Below are 18,317 nucleotides of genomic sequence, written 5' to 3'. Positions count from 1 at the left end.
AAACTGGACTGCTTCAAAGACATTTTATTCCTAACAGCAGAAAGAAACAGTCATTGCTGAAAAAAACAACTTTTAATACTTTCTATACCAGAATAAAGTTCTGTTGACTGATGTAATTATAATAATAAATAATGACCAAGAATAAACTTTAAATACAAAGTGTTCTACTTGTGACAGGCAAAGCGACAAACTCCTCTATTCTATGATCTCAGAGTTCCTCCAAGATAGAATATAGACGGGGCTAGGGACAGCGTCACAGACTACAGAAGTCACAAGGGAAGGACTGTGTCGATGTGAGAGCCTGGTGACACCGACGCTGACACTGCATCGCAGAGGCTGTCACGGGCTTGTATTACAAGTCACAAAATGTTCTGGAAAGAAAGCCTGTGTCAGAGGGGAAAGGAGGGCGGCTAGTAGGAAGGACAAAATGGAACCAACACACACGCACGCCACAAAGAGGGGAAGGGCGTTCCCAGGGTCACAAACAGAATTATTGCCTGTAGCATCTGAAGATGCTCGGAGGACACAAACAATACTGAACCAGCCCCAAAGTGCTAGACACGGAATGTGGGTCTCTCTCTCCTGCTCTCTCTCTTTTTTTTTCCCACTTTTTTTTCCTTTTTATTATTTTTTTCTTTTCTTTTCTATTTTTTTTTTTAAGTTCTCTTTGCTAAGATACCACAGGTGGGGCAAACACACAGAAAGCAAGCCAATGGCACAGTCACCAAACACAGCAGTGCAGTTAAAACCCTAAATGCTCACTACAGGTCAGTTATCCACCACCAACATCTCCAGGCTCCTTCGGACCACAGAGATGGCCACAGTCCATCAACTCGAATTAAGTAAGGCAGTGAGAACTATTCTAGAGAGGGGGGAAAAATGAGAAAAAGAGAAAAGAAAGAAGAAAAATAAAAGGAAAGAAAATAAAAGGAAAAATAATATCAAGAAAGCAGCTTGCTTTATGCCAGATGGGTCCACACTACACAGCGGCCTCATTCCCGGGATGACACCCCTTAGACAGCATATGCAAACCGGATTCCTTATTAGCCTGAAATTCAGTCTCAGGATACTGCTAAGAATTTTATTTACATTGATTGCAGCTTAGTATTTTTGTAAACTGCTATAGGCAGAGTTGAAGTTTTTAAGGCCCTGGGGTTTTACTGTGTGCTCCCAGACTGCAAGGAAATATTGACTTTCCCTGCCCCCTCTCTCTCCAAGTCTAAATGATTTCGTTTTCAAAGTTGATACTTCACTGCACCTGCCCCAGTCACAAGCAACAGCACCAATTTCACGTCACTCACAGGCAGTGTGTTGAAGGTGGGAACTTCCACAGCATTCTAGGAGATTCGAGAGGATTCGTCCTATGACTTTTCTTACATCATTGTTTTTGTTTTTGTTTTGTTTTATGAGTGTGTTTCCTTGTCAACCCTCAAAGTCTCCCTTGGTGTGGTGCAGAGCTTGATACATTTTGAGTGTTCAATCAGTAGACAGTCTATAATCTACAAAAATAGAGAACACATTTGTTTCATAAAAATGAACATTCGAACTCAAACTGTTTTCCTCATCAGTGACAGCCAGCCGGGCTTTTAGATTCGTGTTTTAATACAAGTTATTTTCGAAGAGCTCACTGGAGGGAAAAAAATCTTGTTTCGTGCCTACAACACTTACAAAGTAACACATGAAAAAGAGAAATCTGGTAACAAGGGCCAGGGTAGACTTCATTCAAGTCAAAACCATCTTAAACCATAATCTAAAGTAGCCTTCCCATTAGCAGAGAAATTGCTGTGGGCCCCCAGAACTTTCTATGGAGAGTGGAGTTATTCTGCTTCCCACTTCTAGAACGTTCCCTACAATTTGGCTTTAGTATCAAATTTTTTCCTCAAAATAACAAACCAGGAAGGAAAATAATAAAATAAAATGCATTTCTTTTCATACAGCAATTTGATCTAAAAAAAAAAAAAAAAAAAAAAAAAAAACAGAAGAAGAAGAAAGAAAAGAAAAGGGGGAAAAAAAAAAAAGAATGTCCCATCAAACCTGCAAAGGGATTTTGTCTGCAGACACTTCCTGACCCCTGAGTCATCAGGCTGTGGACTTTCTTTTAAGCACACTTAGATTACCATCCTCCTCCGCAGCATCAGCACCGGTCAGGCCTGGCGCTCTGGCTGCTGCATGCTGCCTGGCTAGGATTTCTCCCAGAGTGCAGAGTGACACCACGTGAATTGATTTTCCCTGCAGTGACCGCCCCAGCCTGACTGGCACCTCGGCTGCCTCCCAACCTGTCTCATTAGGACGACAGGAGGATGACAGCAGCTGGTGTCAGATTATAGAGATGTTTTTCAAGAAGGAAAACACAGACCCTTCGAGGCAATGCTAAATCCCTCAAACGGTGTCTTTGTTGGGTTGTTGTTTGCTTTGTTTTGTTTGTTTGTTTGTTTGTTTCGGGTTTTGGACAGAAATGACTTTTGGGTTAGAACGGCCTCCTGCCGGCAGAGCTCGAAGGACACAGGGGCATTTCTGAAATCACTTTTTCCCACCTGCATTGCTTGGAAGTTCTTGTTACTGGGGTAACAGTGTAGCAGCCATGTTCAAGGGCTGGGGGATTTTCTTTTTAATATATATATATAGATATCTTTTAAAATTCTTTTAAATGTTCTATACACTAGTGAGGGGTTGTACATGATTTCTGCCCCCCATGGAATGCAGTTAGCAAACAAACTGTAGAGTATTGCTGTGGGCGGGTGCTCAGTTGCCCTCCTCCTGGCCCTGGCCTCTCTCATCCGCAAGCTCCGCAAAGCTCCCCGCCTTGACAGCTGCAGCCTCCTCAAAATTCCCAGAAGCCTCCGAGTCGACCCTGGAGCGTTTGAACCTGCGGTCGGGATACTGGCTGTTGTCAAAAGGCATTCGATGGACGCAGAGCACGTGGGTCTTCAAGTTCCCCTTCTGCGAGGCACTGTAGGGACAGTAGTGACACTGGAAAGGCCGGTGACCTGTGGAAAAAGGAAGTGCCCAGTCAGGACTGTGTCACACCTCAGTCACCACCCACCTTGAGCTCTGAAGACCAATAGCACCATCAACCCCTCCCCCTCCCCCTTTCCCCTCCCCCAGCCTCCCACCCCCCCACAGCCCACTCCCCCTTCCCCCTCCCCCCAACCTCCCACCCCCACCCCTCATAGCCCACTCCCCCTCCCTCCCCCCATCATTGGCATCACAGCCATTTAGCAAAAGTCAAAGGAGAAACTGAAAGAATGCACCCCATTTTAAACACACCTACCCCGCCCCCAGCCCCCATCCCTCAGCCCCGTTCTGAGCAAAATTTTTAATCTAGACTTTTCCAGAAGAGGGGACAGTAACCACTCAACACCTAGAAGCATTTCTATAAAACTAAACGTTTACAGAACAAGAAACGGAGCAAACGATCCCATTTTCATGAGTACTTGTTGTATGTATATATATATGTATATATATATATATATACACACACGCATGCGCACTCGTGCGCCCTTCGACATATGCACCCATGCCACAGAGCACACGTTGATGTTAGAAAACCACTTTGAGAGTCTCTTGTCCCCCTTGAGCATGGGGGTTTCGGGACCTGACTCTCAGACTTGGCTGCAGGCACCCTTACCTGCTGAGCCATCGGCGGCTCTTATCCCTGCCCTTTACGGCCAGAATTCAAGACTTTACTTACATATACTGAATTCTGATGGCAGGTGGCACCAACAATCTCATGTAAGGTCCCCCTCACCCCACCCTCAACCATGTTATTGTTGTTGTTTTTAAGTAAAGCAATTCTTAATCTACCAATGTGTGGAAAAAAAAAAAAAACCAGACCATAAGCAGATTTGACCAGTTAACTATTCTTCGACGGCTGTAGACACACCCAAACCCATTAAATTTCCTGCAGTGGGGATCCATATTCAAGTCTGAGGGTGATGGACACTTCACACTGTTGTGCACCTTGAACTCTGTTTTTAATGGCCGACCAAGCGCGAGGAGAGTGTTTGGAGGGGTCGGGAGATGGCTATCCAATAACACTGCTCTAAGCAAAGCTGTAAGGAATGATTGAGCTCTGTGGCTTTACACGCTGGGAGTGTCTGGGCAGATGGCAGGGACCACACAGAGCAGGTTAAGGTCGGCCTGAGCATCAGACAAGTGAGGTTTCGGGGCCTGGGGAGATGGCTCAGGGGTTAAGAGCGCTGGCTGCTCTCCCAGGGGACTGAGGTTCCAGAGAATCCAACACCTTCTTTTGCCTCTTAGGGCACTGAGACACACAGACAGACAGACAGACACACACACACACACACACACACACACACACACACACACACACAAATACCCCTCACACATACAAATAAATATTTAAAAAAAATAATAAGTGAGACCTGAAGAGTGACCCCCCCAAATGGGAATTTTCTAGAAGAGTTCCTATGTAGATAGAACATCAGACAAATTCCCAAATCCTTAAGGAAGCCTTTTTGGTACTGCATGTTTGATCTCTCAGCCCTGTGCGCAGCACCTTCTGCCATCTTGAGAACTCAGTGTCTGCTCTGGGATATGACAGCTGAGCAAGTGCAGTTCCTCTGGTTTCAGGAAGGTGTGGGAGGGGAGGTCTGCTCCCCAAAGCTCAAACGCTACTATGCAACCCCACTTCAGAGAGGAGCCCAGGGTCCGGCCTTGTTTGCTTAGAAAAGTGACCCAGTAAGTAAGGGAACTAATCATTTAATCCCCCAAATAGCCATATAACATAGTTGGGGTGTCTTCCTGCAACAGTCACAGAAAATTGTCCTGAATGGCTGCACAGAGCCCTTCTCTCATTTTCTCGCTCTTTCATGTTCTCTCTCTCTCTCTCTCTCTCTCTCTCTCTCTCTCTGTCTTTACCCCCCCCCACGTGTCTGTCTGTCTCTCTCTCTGTCTCTCTCTGTCTCTGTCTCTCTCTCGTCTGTCGTGTCTGTCTGTCTCGCTCTGTCTCTCTCTGTCTGTGTGTGTGTGTCCCCACATGTCTGTCTGTCTGTCTCTCTCTCTCTCTCTGTCTCTCTCTCTCTGTCTCTGTCTCTCTCTCTCCTTCCTTTCACTTTCTTTTTCAGACAGATATTCTCTGTGTCACATGGGCTGACCTCGAACCCCCTTTTCTCCTCCGTGTGGCTCCCAGTGCTGGGCTTCCAGGCCTGAGCCAGCTCATCTGCCCAATGATACAATCTCCATCCTCTGGCTGGCTTTCTAATCCAGTTTCCCCTGTGTGGTTCAGGCTAGCCTTGAACTGGCCATCCCCCTGCCTCTGTCTCCTGTCACAGATGTGTGCCTCCAGGGCCAGGCCTGGCTCTCTGTTTCTTTCTCAGTAGACTTTGGCAGTGTGCTCTCCTCTTCCCTCGCTGCCAGAGGCCTCCCGGGGCTAACTCCTCCTGCCTGAGGGCTCTCTGTTTATCTTGCAGAGCCAGTTGAGGTATACAATAGCCCATGTCTGGACTGGGAGCCTGGGAGTCCTCAGTGCCCATGTTCTGCCACCTTCCAGCCTAAGCCACCAGAATAAACATTACTTGGAAAGTATCAAGTTAGCATGTTTTTGCCCCACAGCCTTGCTGGCTACCAATCCTAAATGACTAGTTGGGACCCTCACAGATCGGGCTTTCCAGGCCTTTCAGAACATCCTATCCAGTGCCCACACCCTATCTGAGCCCACCTCTCATGCAAGGGATAAGACCCATTTCACCATTTCACCGTGAAGTGCATCCCCTAATGGAGGCCCCAGGTTCCCCCCCGGACTAGAGCCACAGCCTCTCTCGATAACCCCAGTGCCCCCAAAGCACTCAGTAACTTCTTGTTTTATCTGGCTTGGGTTTGATGGAACCTGCTGCAGACCGGAGTATTGGCTGCTTTTCGTTTCTATGAATGTAGCAACACAAGGCTTCAGGTGGTCAGCTTTCCCATCTGCAAGATCCTTTCTGCAAACCCTTACACGCTGGGAGGGAGCACAGAGAGAACGGCTTTCGCCTTTCTGCCCCTCCCAATATGCTCCCGAGGAAGAGACGCAGGAAAGCGCCTGCGGGACACTCGCCCCGTGTTCCTGCCGCCTGGTTCTATCCTCAGGGCTTGGCCACCTTCCCAGGGAAACAGAGAAGGCCCTGAGTGGGAGACGTGAGACTGGCGTCTCATCTTATTATTAGCATGTAGTAATTGCGCACGCTAATTGATTTCACGATGAGAATTTCATATACGCATGTCGTATACTTTGGTCGTGCCCACCGGCCGTTGACCTCTCTTGTTCTCACCCAACACCTTCCTCTGGCCACGGATTAGCTTCCCAGCCTCACATGCACCCTTTTTACATCCGCGTGAGGCAGATACTCCTGTAAATAGATTTCCATTTGTCCATGGGATGCAAATGGTTCTTGTTCTTCATCTTGCAGGATGTTGGGTTTAGACTGAGCGCTACATCAGGATGTTGCTGTAGTTTGGGTTTCATTTGAGTTTGTTCCCCAGGGGCTCATACACTGTGTGGCAATACTGAGAGGTAATGGCATCTTTAGGATCCCAGAATCATATGGGATTTGGTCTGGTCACGGAGGATGCTCTCCTTGGTCAGCTTCTGGGTGGGTGAGCAGTCACCCCTGAGTCTGAGCTCTTCTCAATTGCCCCAAGATTACTCCTTCAGGGATCTGTTCCTGCCATGGTGCTGTCAACCATGTTGTGATAGCGCTAGTGGCCTTTGCTAGTGCCAAACAGAAGGCAGCCGTGTTTTTCTTAGATCTCCAGAACAGTTATTTAAGTAAACCTCTCTTCTTTATAAAGTTCTCAACCTGGGGAAGTTTGTTATAGCAAAGGGAATCAGACTAAGGTAGATACCAGTCTTTGAGGAAATGGCTGGAGAAGCCACAGTGTGTCCACTTCTCGTCCCTTGTTGGGACTCTAAATAGGGCCTAGTTGAGTATCAGTAAGGTTCAGCGGACTTTGGACAAGCAATCAGAATAGCACTGAGCCCCTAAAACTTAATGATCCGATTTGTGAAGTCACCATCCCTGCATGCATACACAAAAGGTCTATCCAGCTCTCATGAAAAAATAACCCACTTTATAAGTGGAAAACTACTGAGCGGGAGAAAGAGCAGCTTAGCATTGGCGCCTGTGGATGCCAGGCTGATGAAGACCCCTCCCAAAGAGTTCAGGGCCTGGGGCTGGGAAATGGCTCAGCAGCTAAGAGCGAGCACTGTTACTGCAGAAGACTGTTCAAGTCCCAGTTCTCAGGTCCAGCAATTCACAACCTCCTATATTTCTAGCTCCAGGGGGATCTGACTCCCTCTTCTGGCCTTCATGGGCACTGCACTCACAGTGCAGTGCACCCACACACATCTAATTAGAAAATATTTTTTAACTAAAAAAAAAAAAAAAAAAACCACACACACACACAGAGAATTCATGGGGAATGGGGACAACAGGAGACTTAGAAATACTTTAAAGTGTCATCCGAAGCTTTTCAGACTCTATGAAATGTTTATGTTTCCCTAAGGGAATGTGGCTTTGTGGCTGAGGGTGACTCACATAGATCTAGAATCAAGTCACCAATGAATTTATTAGAATTAATGGTTATTACCATTCTACGACAAGTTTTGGGATAGATGAACTTCAAATAATATGCCAATAATAATTTTAAAATGAAGTGTATGGTAAGCCAGAGGCTAGCTGACCCATAGAGAAGCTGAGCAAACATTGTTTATGAGTCAGCCTCAGTTACCAAGACTTTGGGGAGCCTTAGACACTTTGAGTGTGGAAGCCAAACCCTTTCATTACATCACCTACCAGTATGGCTAAAATCACTCTATTTGAGGATCCCAGTCTCCAACCTTTGAATGCTACCCTTGCTGCAAACCCTGTCACCTCAGGGGCCGTGCCACCAGAGCTTTAGCATGATACACAGAGAGTCTTGAATATCACCTCGGTTTTCAGGGAGTGCCTTTTCGCGTTGGCCAACTTGACCCAAAAGCACTTAGTTCACTTTCCCCACCAATCGATTTTTAAAATATTCATCATGATTTGATCCTATGGTTACATTCTGAATCTTGATTTCTTGGTAGAGACAAAGATGATGAATGATTATTCTGGCAGATTCGGATACTTCCGTAGTCAAACCATTATTGGATTGGTTTGCTTTTTAACTTTGGTGAAACGGGATCTGTTTGTAAATGCATCTGGGGCTTCAAATGTCCTCACTGGAGGGAGAAATCTGAGCAGTGCTAGAATTTGAAGAAGTCTAGGTCATTCTATAGACTTGCAACTAGAAATTTATAGATGCTAATAATAGCTGCTAAAGGCTCCGAAGGCCTCAGCCCATCATTTTTCGTACTCATTTCTGCACATTTGAACTTCCTGAAAGCCTTGCCAAGGAGTTATATTTTCTCCACTGTCCAGATGGGGAAGGTAAGACCCAGCCAGCCTGAAAGGTCTGAATTCACAACAAGTGTCCAATGGACACAGTGTCCTCTGAATCTTTAATTCCTCAAATATGTGCAAGGACTTCCCTAGTGAGCGTCAGCTGACAACTCCACACAAGCTAGAGTCTCTCAGGAAAATGGAGTCACAACTGAGAAATTGCCATCATCTCACTGGCTTGTGGACATAGCTATTGGGCTTAAATGCTAGTTGATGTAGTGGGGCCTGCCCTCCTGTGGGCGGTGCCACTCCCTAAGCAGGCAGGTAGGTCTGAGCTGTAGAAGAAAGCTAGTTGAGCCAGCCATAGAAGGAGGGAGACAGAGAGCAGGTGGCTGGAGAAGCCATGTTACCCCGAAGCAATGCAGGTGTTGGCCAAGAATCAAAGCTTGTGGTGGTCGGATCCTTGACTCTCAAACAAAAGGGATCGTTGCTCAAGCTGTTTTTGGACACCCCACCAATTTCTTAACCAAGCCAAATTCCAGCTTCTGTCTCCCATAGGCCTATTTGAAGCCGTTTTTGTTGACGTCTGATGTCTGTTGATCAGAGTATGTCTGCGAAGGGTCCCAAACCAGCCACAGCAGAGAACACCACAGAAGACGTCACTGTGTCTAGCCAGCTCCAATTGTTGGACGGAGGAAGGGGTTGAGAGGCCATTTTGCTTGGGAGCCTTGCAATCTGTCACTGAGGTGGATTTAGAGAGAACCAGAACTTCACTTAGGAATGGGGCATCTTGCTGACAGAGGTGAAGTTGGCTCAGGCCTCAGGGTGACAGGGCAGGCCCTTGGTCACCTACAAACTTCAATCGGTCTATAGTGAGATGAAAGATTAAGCAAGCTACCCACAGATTAAGGAGACCCCAGATGAGCTAGTGACTCTGGGGAGCCGTGGGTGGTCATGAAGAGCCAATAGTGACTACTAATCTCTAGGAAGCAGAAAGAACTGTAAAGCATAGTTGGGTCCAACAGTTCTAAACCTGAGACCAAGGGTCTGATCCATTGGTCCCCACTGGGGAGGCCTATCAACATGGTGGCATCTCACAGCCCTGTCCTGTTGAGCAGCATCCCCTGTTGGGGGGTGGCCTGCGGTCGGGTATTAAAACCCACAGCCCTTGATCTGGCACCTTGGCTTTCTTTCTGATGTCTCCCTCCTCCTTAGGAGTGGACAGGTCTGGGTCTGACGATGCATTTGGAGTCAGGATACCGCCTCCTGCCTTGGTTGCTGCTTCCCACTGGCTCCAGTTCCCCATCCCTACATTGTTAAAAGTGAGATGCTCCAAGCTTAGAGGAACCAAGGCCCGTGCATGTGTTTCACTGGAATGAAGTTTGGCAAAGCACAGATTGGGGTTTACTGAACACAGGACACCTTGCTAGAAGGCGCTCCTGCAGATAGCAGGGCTGGAGAGAGCCTAAGTCCAGGCAGCTTTATGAGACGGTGTAGTTTGTTGTAGGACCAGTAGGGATTCCCAACAAATCACCCAAGAGGCCATCTTTCCATCCTCTCCACCGTCCGCCCGCAGTTTGCTGTCCCCTGGTCCTGTAGGATGTCTCTCTCCTCTTCAGCTGTTCTGTGATGCTCCTTCCATTAGAGGCTTTGCACATACCGCTCCCCGCCACCCCCCCCCATTGCTCCGGTGGGGAGTTCTTTCTCGGCCTTCATTCACCTGATTGTTCAACACAGATACTTCCGCTTCTGGAAGGACTTCTTGAGAATCCCAAAGCCATCATGGCGGCGGTGGCGGCAGTCAGACACTTCTCTAGAATCCCACTTCTAACATCAGTGGCTGAAGCCAGGCGTGGTGGCACATGCCTTTGATCCCAGCACTCGGGAGGCAGAGGCAGGTGGATCGCTGTGAGTTCGAGGCCAGCCTGGTCTACAAAGCAAGTCTAGGACAGCCAAGGCTACATAGAGAAACCCTGTCTCGAAAAACCAAAAAATAAAAGAATAAAAAACATCAGTGGCTGAGCAAGTAAAATGACCATGGTAGTTCCTCTCCAAAGAAGACTGGCAACCCCATGGGGACAGGGTCAGGGACCTTGGGATTTGTGAGGGGGAGATGCTCATTTGCTTGCTTGCTTGCTTGTTCTGAATATTGCCGTTAGCCACTACAGCACGACACAAGCGCGTCACAGACAGACATCTGTATTTTTCTAGCAGAGGGGAGCTATGAGTGAAGCTCGCAAGAGAAGAGACCGAGAGAAAGACGGGGAGCAGAAGGCAGCTGAGGAAAGAGAGAGCAGGCTGAGGTCAGGACAGGGGCAGGCAGTGGGTCAGCGGACGATTCTAGAACAAGGTAGCTCAAGATGGAAGATAGGGAGGTGTGGCGCTCCCAGGCCATGGGGGCATAATCTCACTGCAGAAAGGAACTGATCAGACCCTCCTCACATACATCAACATCGCTGCAAACCGGGGCACCCCACTCCTCATCTGCCAGAGCTGGAGCCCCACATCAGAGTGGCGGCAGATGGCCCCTGCCAACTCCACCCCACCCCGCCCCCCACCGCCGCCTCCTCTCCGTGTACCTCTCGCTCTGAGGCCATCAACATTTCCCATCACTGCCACGCGAAAAGTAAGTACATCGTACGTTAATTTGTATTGTCACTGCGCTGTAGAGCCGTGGTAAAGAACACATTCATTTTTAATCCACTATGAATAATATATAAATATGTATACAGGGTGGAGGGTCAAGAGGGGTGAGGAGAAAGCAAGTAGCACATTGTTTATAGTGAGAGTGTGTGTGGGGGGGGTGAGATATTTCTCTTACTTGCTAAGATGGAAATAGCTCTTCTTTCCCTGTACCTAACGGGGAGAGGAGAATGCCTGCCCTTGAGGGGGACATCCATTAGTTACAGCTCAGCAATGGGCAGCGGCTTGGCACTTCCACATCTGCTGAACTGATAGCTGCTCTTAGATGCAAGGCAGAGGATGAGGGTGGGTGTTGGGTGGTTGGGTGGCTGGGTGGGTACGTGGGTAGGTGTGTGGGTGATCAGCTCCTGGCATTCAGTGACGGGACACTTCAGAGCATGCTCAAAGCAGTCACCTGCATTGGTTCTCACACAGGCAGCAGGAGGCAGGGTCGGCAGCAAGATGGCTTCCTCTTTCCCAGGTAGGAAAGCCCAAGCCAGAAAGATTTTTGGTCAAGCTGAGGTTAAGCATGTACCCATCTCTCTGACCACTCGGGGTGGTTCCTGCAAGCCCTTTTTGCCAGAGGATAGTCTACAAAGATGTCCCTGGAGGTGGTACAAAGGTACAATGAAAATATGGGAGGGGGTGGGGAGACAGGGAGTCCATACTTGCGTGGACACAGGTCCCATAGAGTCCTCCAGAAGACCATACAATCCTTGCACTGAACACACAGGACACCATCGTAACAGGAGCTCGGGAGGGGGGAGGGGCATTCATTCCTCCATGTGACAGTGGGTCTTGAATGTCAGCTTGATGGACTGAGCGACACCAAGACTAGCAAGCATGCCTCTGGGCATGTCTCTGAAGGGATTTCCAGATGCAATCAGACAGTGAGTGGTCTGTCTTAATTAGTGGTTGAATCCAGTGACGGATTCATAATCTGACTAGCAGCTATGTTGTGGAGCTTCCTAGGGAGAAAACAGTCATGGGGAAGTGGCCTTGGAGACTTGCCGGGCCCCTTCTCCGGCTGCCCTGCCCTGCTTCCTGTCCACTATGAGGTGAACACCTGGGCTCTGCAATGCAGTCCCTAGGTGATGGACTCGAACCGTGAGCCAAAATAAATCATCCTACGTTTAGGTTCTGCTGCGTACTTTGGTCACGGCTACAGGTGCGCGAGAGCATCCACAGCACTTGGCTCCAAGGCAGCTTCCCACTGTGGACACCAGTCTGAGGATGTAGAGTCTCTGCATGTAAAACAGCGACATCAACATGAGACGCACTCATACCCTTCCTCTTTCTCATCTTGCTTGTTGTTGTTGTTACGTTTGAGATAGGCTCTTCCTATATAGCCCATCTGACCTCCAACACACGGCAATGCCCCTGCCTCATGCTCCCAAGTGCTGGCACTATCAGCACTATGCCTGACTTTCCACATACTTTTAATCACATCCAGATGATTAAAATGCTAAGAGACCCTACGAGCCCCTCCTGCTTTGCCAGTTCTGCCCACAGAACCCATGTGGGGTAGGAGGATCCCAAGCATCTTTAAGTCCAAGTTCAAGAGCTCTGACGCCCTCTTCCGACCTCCAAGGGCACTGTACACACAAGTGCATACCCACACAGACGCGCATGCACATATGACCTCCGGGGGCGCTGTACGCACAAGTGCATACCCACACAGACGCACACGCACATATGATTCAAAGACGAGTCTTTAATAAATAATGGATATCATCAAAGTGTTACATGGGCAGCTGTTATACAGTATTGTTTGGAGCGTGGCAAGGGGGAGCTACCTGTACTAAACGTACAGACACAAGCACCCAAAGCCTGCATACTCAGTAATAAATGAGGCGCCTTGCACACAAGGGTGCCCAAGGGAGGCAGGAAGGCAAAGACCCGGAGGGTGTGTCCACTCCGTTCACACAGATTCCTCGTGGAGCTCGGTACGTGCTTAAGAACACATTCTGTGTTGCGGGACTTAGCAGGACCCATCCCCCACCCCATTATGTTCAGTTTACCTGCAGGCGTGTGGCTAGGCCATCTGAACACCGGGGTGCTACCTTCTAAGGCAAGCAAGGATGGACTGGCGAGCAGCGGCCTTTGACCTGTCCCACCTGTCCCACGCACGGGGCGGAAGGGTTGGGAAAGGGGCGCTAAGGAGGCTTACAGAAATACAGCACATGAAAGGCCCTCTACAGTGCCTAAGCCAGAGCCCACCGGACTCCTAAAGAGACGCTTTGCACAGTACATGCTATTAAGTAAGAAAACGGCTTCATCGACAGGACCATGAAACGTCACACGCTCAGCTCCCGAAGGCAGAAGCGCCTGAGCTGGGGGGCGGGGGGAGCCACAGGGCAGGGCGCTGACCGCAGGTTCGAGGACAGCTCTGGCCTTTGAGCAGAGGTCTGGTTTTCCCTGGATTGCTCTGGAGTCCCCCATCCTCGCACCCCGTTCTCTCCGAGCTCACAGCTTTGACCCTGACACTGTGGCGTACGAGGAGCCTAGTCTAGAACCCCTAGTATGTTCTAGTTCCAGTTTGGGGCAAGCAGGGCGATGGGGCTGGTTACCTTATGCAAACCAGGGACATCCAGGAAGAGATTCTTCCTTGCTTGCATATATTAGTCTTCCTAAAAACGTCCCCCTAATTCTGAGGGGGAAAGAATGTTCCAATCAGACATGCAATTCATGTTTTCCGTTTTCAAAAAAATGTTTTTTCTTTCATCTAATCAAAGATGCTAAAACACTTTGGAATAGTACAAATAATTTCAGGTTTTCAATTCTGTGTGATTTGGGTTGTAATTTAAAAGGCTACTCGAAAAGCGCACACGTTTTGAAAGTGGAGTCTGATCCAGGTGGTGACACATTGGCACGATCCCTGCGAAGCCAAGTTCAGCTTCACCTTAAGACGGTGGGTGTGTCATACAAAGCAACCCTGAAAATATTTTATCCTGTCCCTGCCCATTTCTAATGGCGTTTATGAACCGAGAGGTCCCAGAAGGGTTGAAATTGATTTCTAATGCCATTCCCAAGCAAATGTAGGTGGGGTGAAGGGGCGAACCTCACTCTGCTGGTGAGGTCACAGTCCTAAAAGTTCCCCCAATTTCCCAAAATCAGAGTACCATCTGTGTACCAGGAGTCCAGACCCGGGCCTGTGGGGCAGCGTTTGGAGAAGTGGCTGGTTCTTCAAGGAGTCTGGAATGCACAAGATGGTCCCAGAACATTTGGCTCTGTGAAATAAATTGTTGCTTTTTAAAGCCTCCATTAAAAGGTGCGTGAGGGCATCTCGAAACAGCGTGGGGCCGGATAGCAGCCCTGAAGGCTCAAACACAGAACATTTTCAACCACAAAGTAAATAATATTGCACCAAATCATAGCCTAATGTACAAAATAAATATCCACAAGTCACACTGACATAAATGATTGAATCGGTAAATATGTATGGAGGGATCTACAAACGCGTACTGCAAATAATTCATGTAGGCGTTGACTACGGAGAGAGGTAGAGACGCGGTCCCATCCTCGAGACTGGGGTGCTCAGCATGTAGAGGGGGACAGTGTTACCAGGCACTGCAGAAATCTAAAAAAAATCACTGCCCTAGCCGGGTGCTCAAGGTCACAGTGGCAGGCATCCCTGATTTGGTACAAGGAGGACATGTTGGCTTTGTCATCCTTCTTCCCCAAACCCAGAGCTCCCAGTCGACACATGAGAAATTGCAGCCGGGGGACATTCTACAGAGTACACTCCTCAGGACAGCCAAGGTGAGGACAAAGCATAGATCCTGAGGCCTCCCAGCTAGGAAGCGCGGAGGACACACACAACAGTTCATGCAGTGTGGCCTCCGGCGTGCAAGGCAATCCAAGTGAAACATGCGCCGACGCGATAGTGATGTGTCGACATGGGTTCGCTGCTGTGACGAATGGAATCCAGGAATGTATAGGATGCATGCTCAGGGTAGAGGCGGGACATCTAGGAGCAGGTTTGTCCTCTCGCTACCTGCGCCTGTGATTTGCTGGTCTAAGTCTCGCTTTCAGAGTTTCTTATGTGCCATCTGCCATTAGCTGATGAGGAAACCAAGAGCCGACAGCCTATAACAGAAAAGCCCCAATACCTAACTTCAAGCGAAGACCACGGCTCTAAGTATGGTCTGGTGTAAGACGCCAGCGGGCAGGGCTGGTGGAGACCGCTCAGTGGTTAAGGGCACTTGGGGCTCTTGCCAAATATCCAGGCTGGATTTCCAGCGCATCCATTGGGTGTCTCAGCCTGCCAGTTCCGGGTGATCAGATACCCGCTGGCCTCGCGGACACTCACACAGACATAGAAAAGAAACAAATATAAAATAATAACCTGGGGAGGGTGGCTCACAGCTCATCCTGCTAACACAGACCCGAGAAAAAGAAGAGAGCATTACATCACTCTTGTTAGTAATCAGGCAACAATACAATCACCCCTGAAGGTCCTGATGACAGCGGGAAAACAGGCTACACGTCACCCCCACCCCCCAGGCAGGACTCAAGCCACCTAAGCCGTCTGTGCACCTTCTGCGCGTGCGCTAGATAGTTTATAAAGGGAACTCCTCCAATTTCTCGCTCGCTCTCTCTCCATGTGTGTCTCCAGAGACGGTTTCTGCATCTCCTTATTAAACCTCTTAAGTGGATCTGTTGCATGGTGTGATTCCATCCCTCTGTACAGCTCCACCGTTCACCTCTAACCTCCGCTGCATACCTCTTAACAGCCCTTACCCCAGACCTGCTGCCAAGGGTCATAGGAGGCATCAGCCTTGAGCCCTGATAGGGTTGGCTACTGAGTCAAAGTGGTTAAAGTGGAGGCCCTTGGGTCATTACAGACCTTGTCAGGCCAAGGGCTGTGGGCCTTTGGGAAGCGACTTCTTTCCTCAAGTCTCAGGTCTCTTGTCTGTAAGATAGGTGTTTCGTCTGTGACACCGATAAAAGATGGAACACAGGTTGGTTTGTACTCTGGGTGCACCAAGAGAAAGTCTGTCATAAGAAGAGTCAAAGGAATCTTTACTGGGTGTGGGCAGGCTATCAAAACACTTCCTCTCTGAAGTGCCCCATGGATGAAGGGGACTCTGAGACTCCAAAAGGATGCATGCTAGGCCTGGGATACCAAGCCAGAGACAGAGCTTAGCTTTGGTTGGGTAGCCAGAGCTGAACTGATCACGGTGGTCTCTCAGCAGCTTCGTGTTCAGGCTGGGAAGAAGGTGGACATAGGGGTGGACGCCTGGAGAATCTGCAGGGGGGGAGGACTCTGGCTATTGGGGGCTTCGCCAGGCACAACCTCCAGGAGCCCAGGCCACCTTCCTCACCTTGCAAGCAACCCTGGACACTGCAGGACCTGGCGGTCACCCACGGTCACTTTCTCCTTCACTCCTCTGCTCTGTCCTCTGTCCCCAGCAGCCTCAGCTTCAATCCCGTGGCCAGGCCACTCCCTGCGGTTCAAAGTCACACCACATTTATTTGTTTGCCTCAGGCAGCCATGCTCTGTGGAGCCACCAGCCTGCCTGGGTGGTCAGCCGGCGGCGGCGGCATGCGCTCCACATTCACTATTGATCTGGGATCTTAAGTCATCCCCGGATTTTTATGAAAACATTTACGTTTATCATTAAATAACCTTCAAATGGTCGATGAACTTACTTTCTTTTTTTTTCTTTTTTTTTTTTTCTTTTTCTTTTCTTTTTTTTTTTTTTGAAGATTTTTCAGATCTGTAATATAATAACGCTCTAATGAGACTTGGGGTTTGTCTCTGGGCATTTAATATTGAAAGAAATGCTGAGAGAAACCACATGAAGGAGACATTGGCTTTGGGGTGAAGGGCACCCAAGGAGCAGGAGGGGCAGCTGGCAGCTTCCCCACCCGGCAGGACACTCTACCGTCTCTAGAATGTGGGGGGTGTGGACACTGTGCCTTTGAGGTTCACAACCTTAAGATGAAAAAAAGAAAGTGAGTCAGAACTAGATGCTATGACTCAAACAGGGCTATCTTAGTTGTTTTTATATTTTTAATAAGCTGACTTCAAAATACTAAGCAAAATGAAGGCGATATTCAGAAGGCAAAAATGAGAAGGATTCCAACATCAGCAGCTGTGACACCTGTTGGTCACACCCAAATCTCTCTGTCTTCTAGGTACCTGAGCTAATGCAGATACTTGTGTCACTGGGTGAACAGGAGGCAAACAGTAGCCCTGTCTTGCGGAACGCTTGCTAAACCACTGTCAGGACCACAGGGCCAACAGGCTCCTTCGGGGTTACCCTGAGACCTCTCTGCTGGACCCACAGCAGGCAAGTCCCGGCTGCACTTTTGTGTGCCCCCTCTCCCTGGCCATTCATAGCTCCCCTTGCAGCACCACCATGGCAGGCATCCTGTCTATTCTGCCTGGTTGTCTCTAACTTCCGGTCCCTTCCTGCAAAGCATACTGCTGCCGCTTGTGTTACAAGTGTGTCACAGTCCGAGTCCTGCCCCTTGGACCACCCAGTGAATCTGTCACGGCACCATCTTCCCCCCGACAAGCCACGGGCTCCTCTTTCTTGTCAAAGGCATTAAAAAGGATGCCTGATTATGTCCTGCCTGGACAAGGTTCCAGAATTATGGGCTCCTCCCTCCCCTGAGGAGGCTGGCAACTTTAGCCAGCTCTGCTCCAAGGAAAGGAAGCTGGAGCTGCCCTCCTCCCTGACCCCGCCCATTAGCAGGGGCTTCCCTGGGGTGGGTGATCCCCTCCTCTGCCAAGCCCCCTTACTCTTCCTAGTCAGGAGTTGGGGACAGCCTAGTGGGCCTGAGAAAAGAGCCCTGTCAAGGCAGCTGACTTTGGACAGTCTCTTCTCAGTTTCGCGTCTAGTGGAGTAATGTGGAGGTCACAAGCCCCACCTTACTCTCCTCCCCTTTCCTGGCCAGCTTCTTTCATTCTCTGAGGCTGCCTCTCGTAATGGGTGACACCCCTACACACACACACACACACACACACACACACAGAGACACACCCATACACACACACATAGACACACAGAGAGACACACATACTCACGTGCATACACATAGACACACACGCACATACACACACACATACATACACACATACATACACATAGACACACGCGCACATATATATACACATACATACACATGCACACACATATAGACACACACACACACACACACACACACACACACACACACACACCCCTACAGGCTATCATCCCCGGAGTCTGTGTGGTGTCCCAGGGATTGCCCTGCCTGCTTTGTTGGTTTCCTCTCTGA

General features: G+C 49.0%; 1 protein-coding gene across 2 annotated transcripts in view; it reads right to left on the bottom strand.

The window, feature by feature from the left end:
• Nucleotides 1-2,723: 2,723 nt before the first annotated feature.
• Nucleotides 2,724-18,317, bottom strand: part of Znf536 (zinc finger protein 536) — a 409,410-nt gene continuing 393,816 nt past the window's right edge. For both annotated transcript variants that reach the window (XM_051162177.1, XM_051162178.1), the window contains exon 5: nucleotides 2,724-2,987. In XM_051162177.1, coding sequence (XP_051018134.1) covers nucleotides 2,743-2,987 — 245 coding nt within the window. In that variant the 3' untranslated portion in view covers nucleotides 2,724-2,742. The remainder of the gene's footprint in view (nucleotides 2,988-18,317) is intronic.

Source organism: Acomys russatus, chromosome 19, assembly GCF_903995435.1.
Source record: "Acomys russatus chromosome 19, mAcoRus1.1, whole genome shotgun sequence".
Classification (NCBI taxonomy): Eukaryota; Metazoa; Chordata; class Mammalia; order Rodentia; family Muridae; genus Acomys; species Acomys russatus.
The sequence above is the reverse complement of the archived record's forward strand: the minus strand, read 5'-3'. Positions and strand labels throughout refer to the sequence as shown.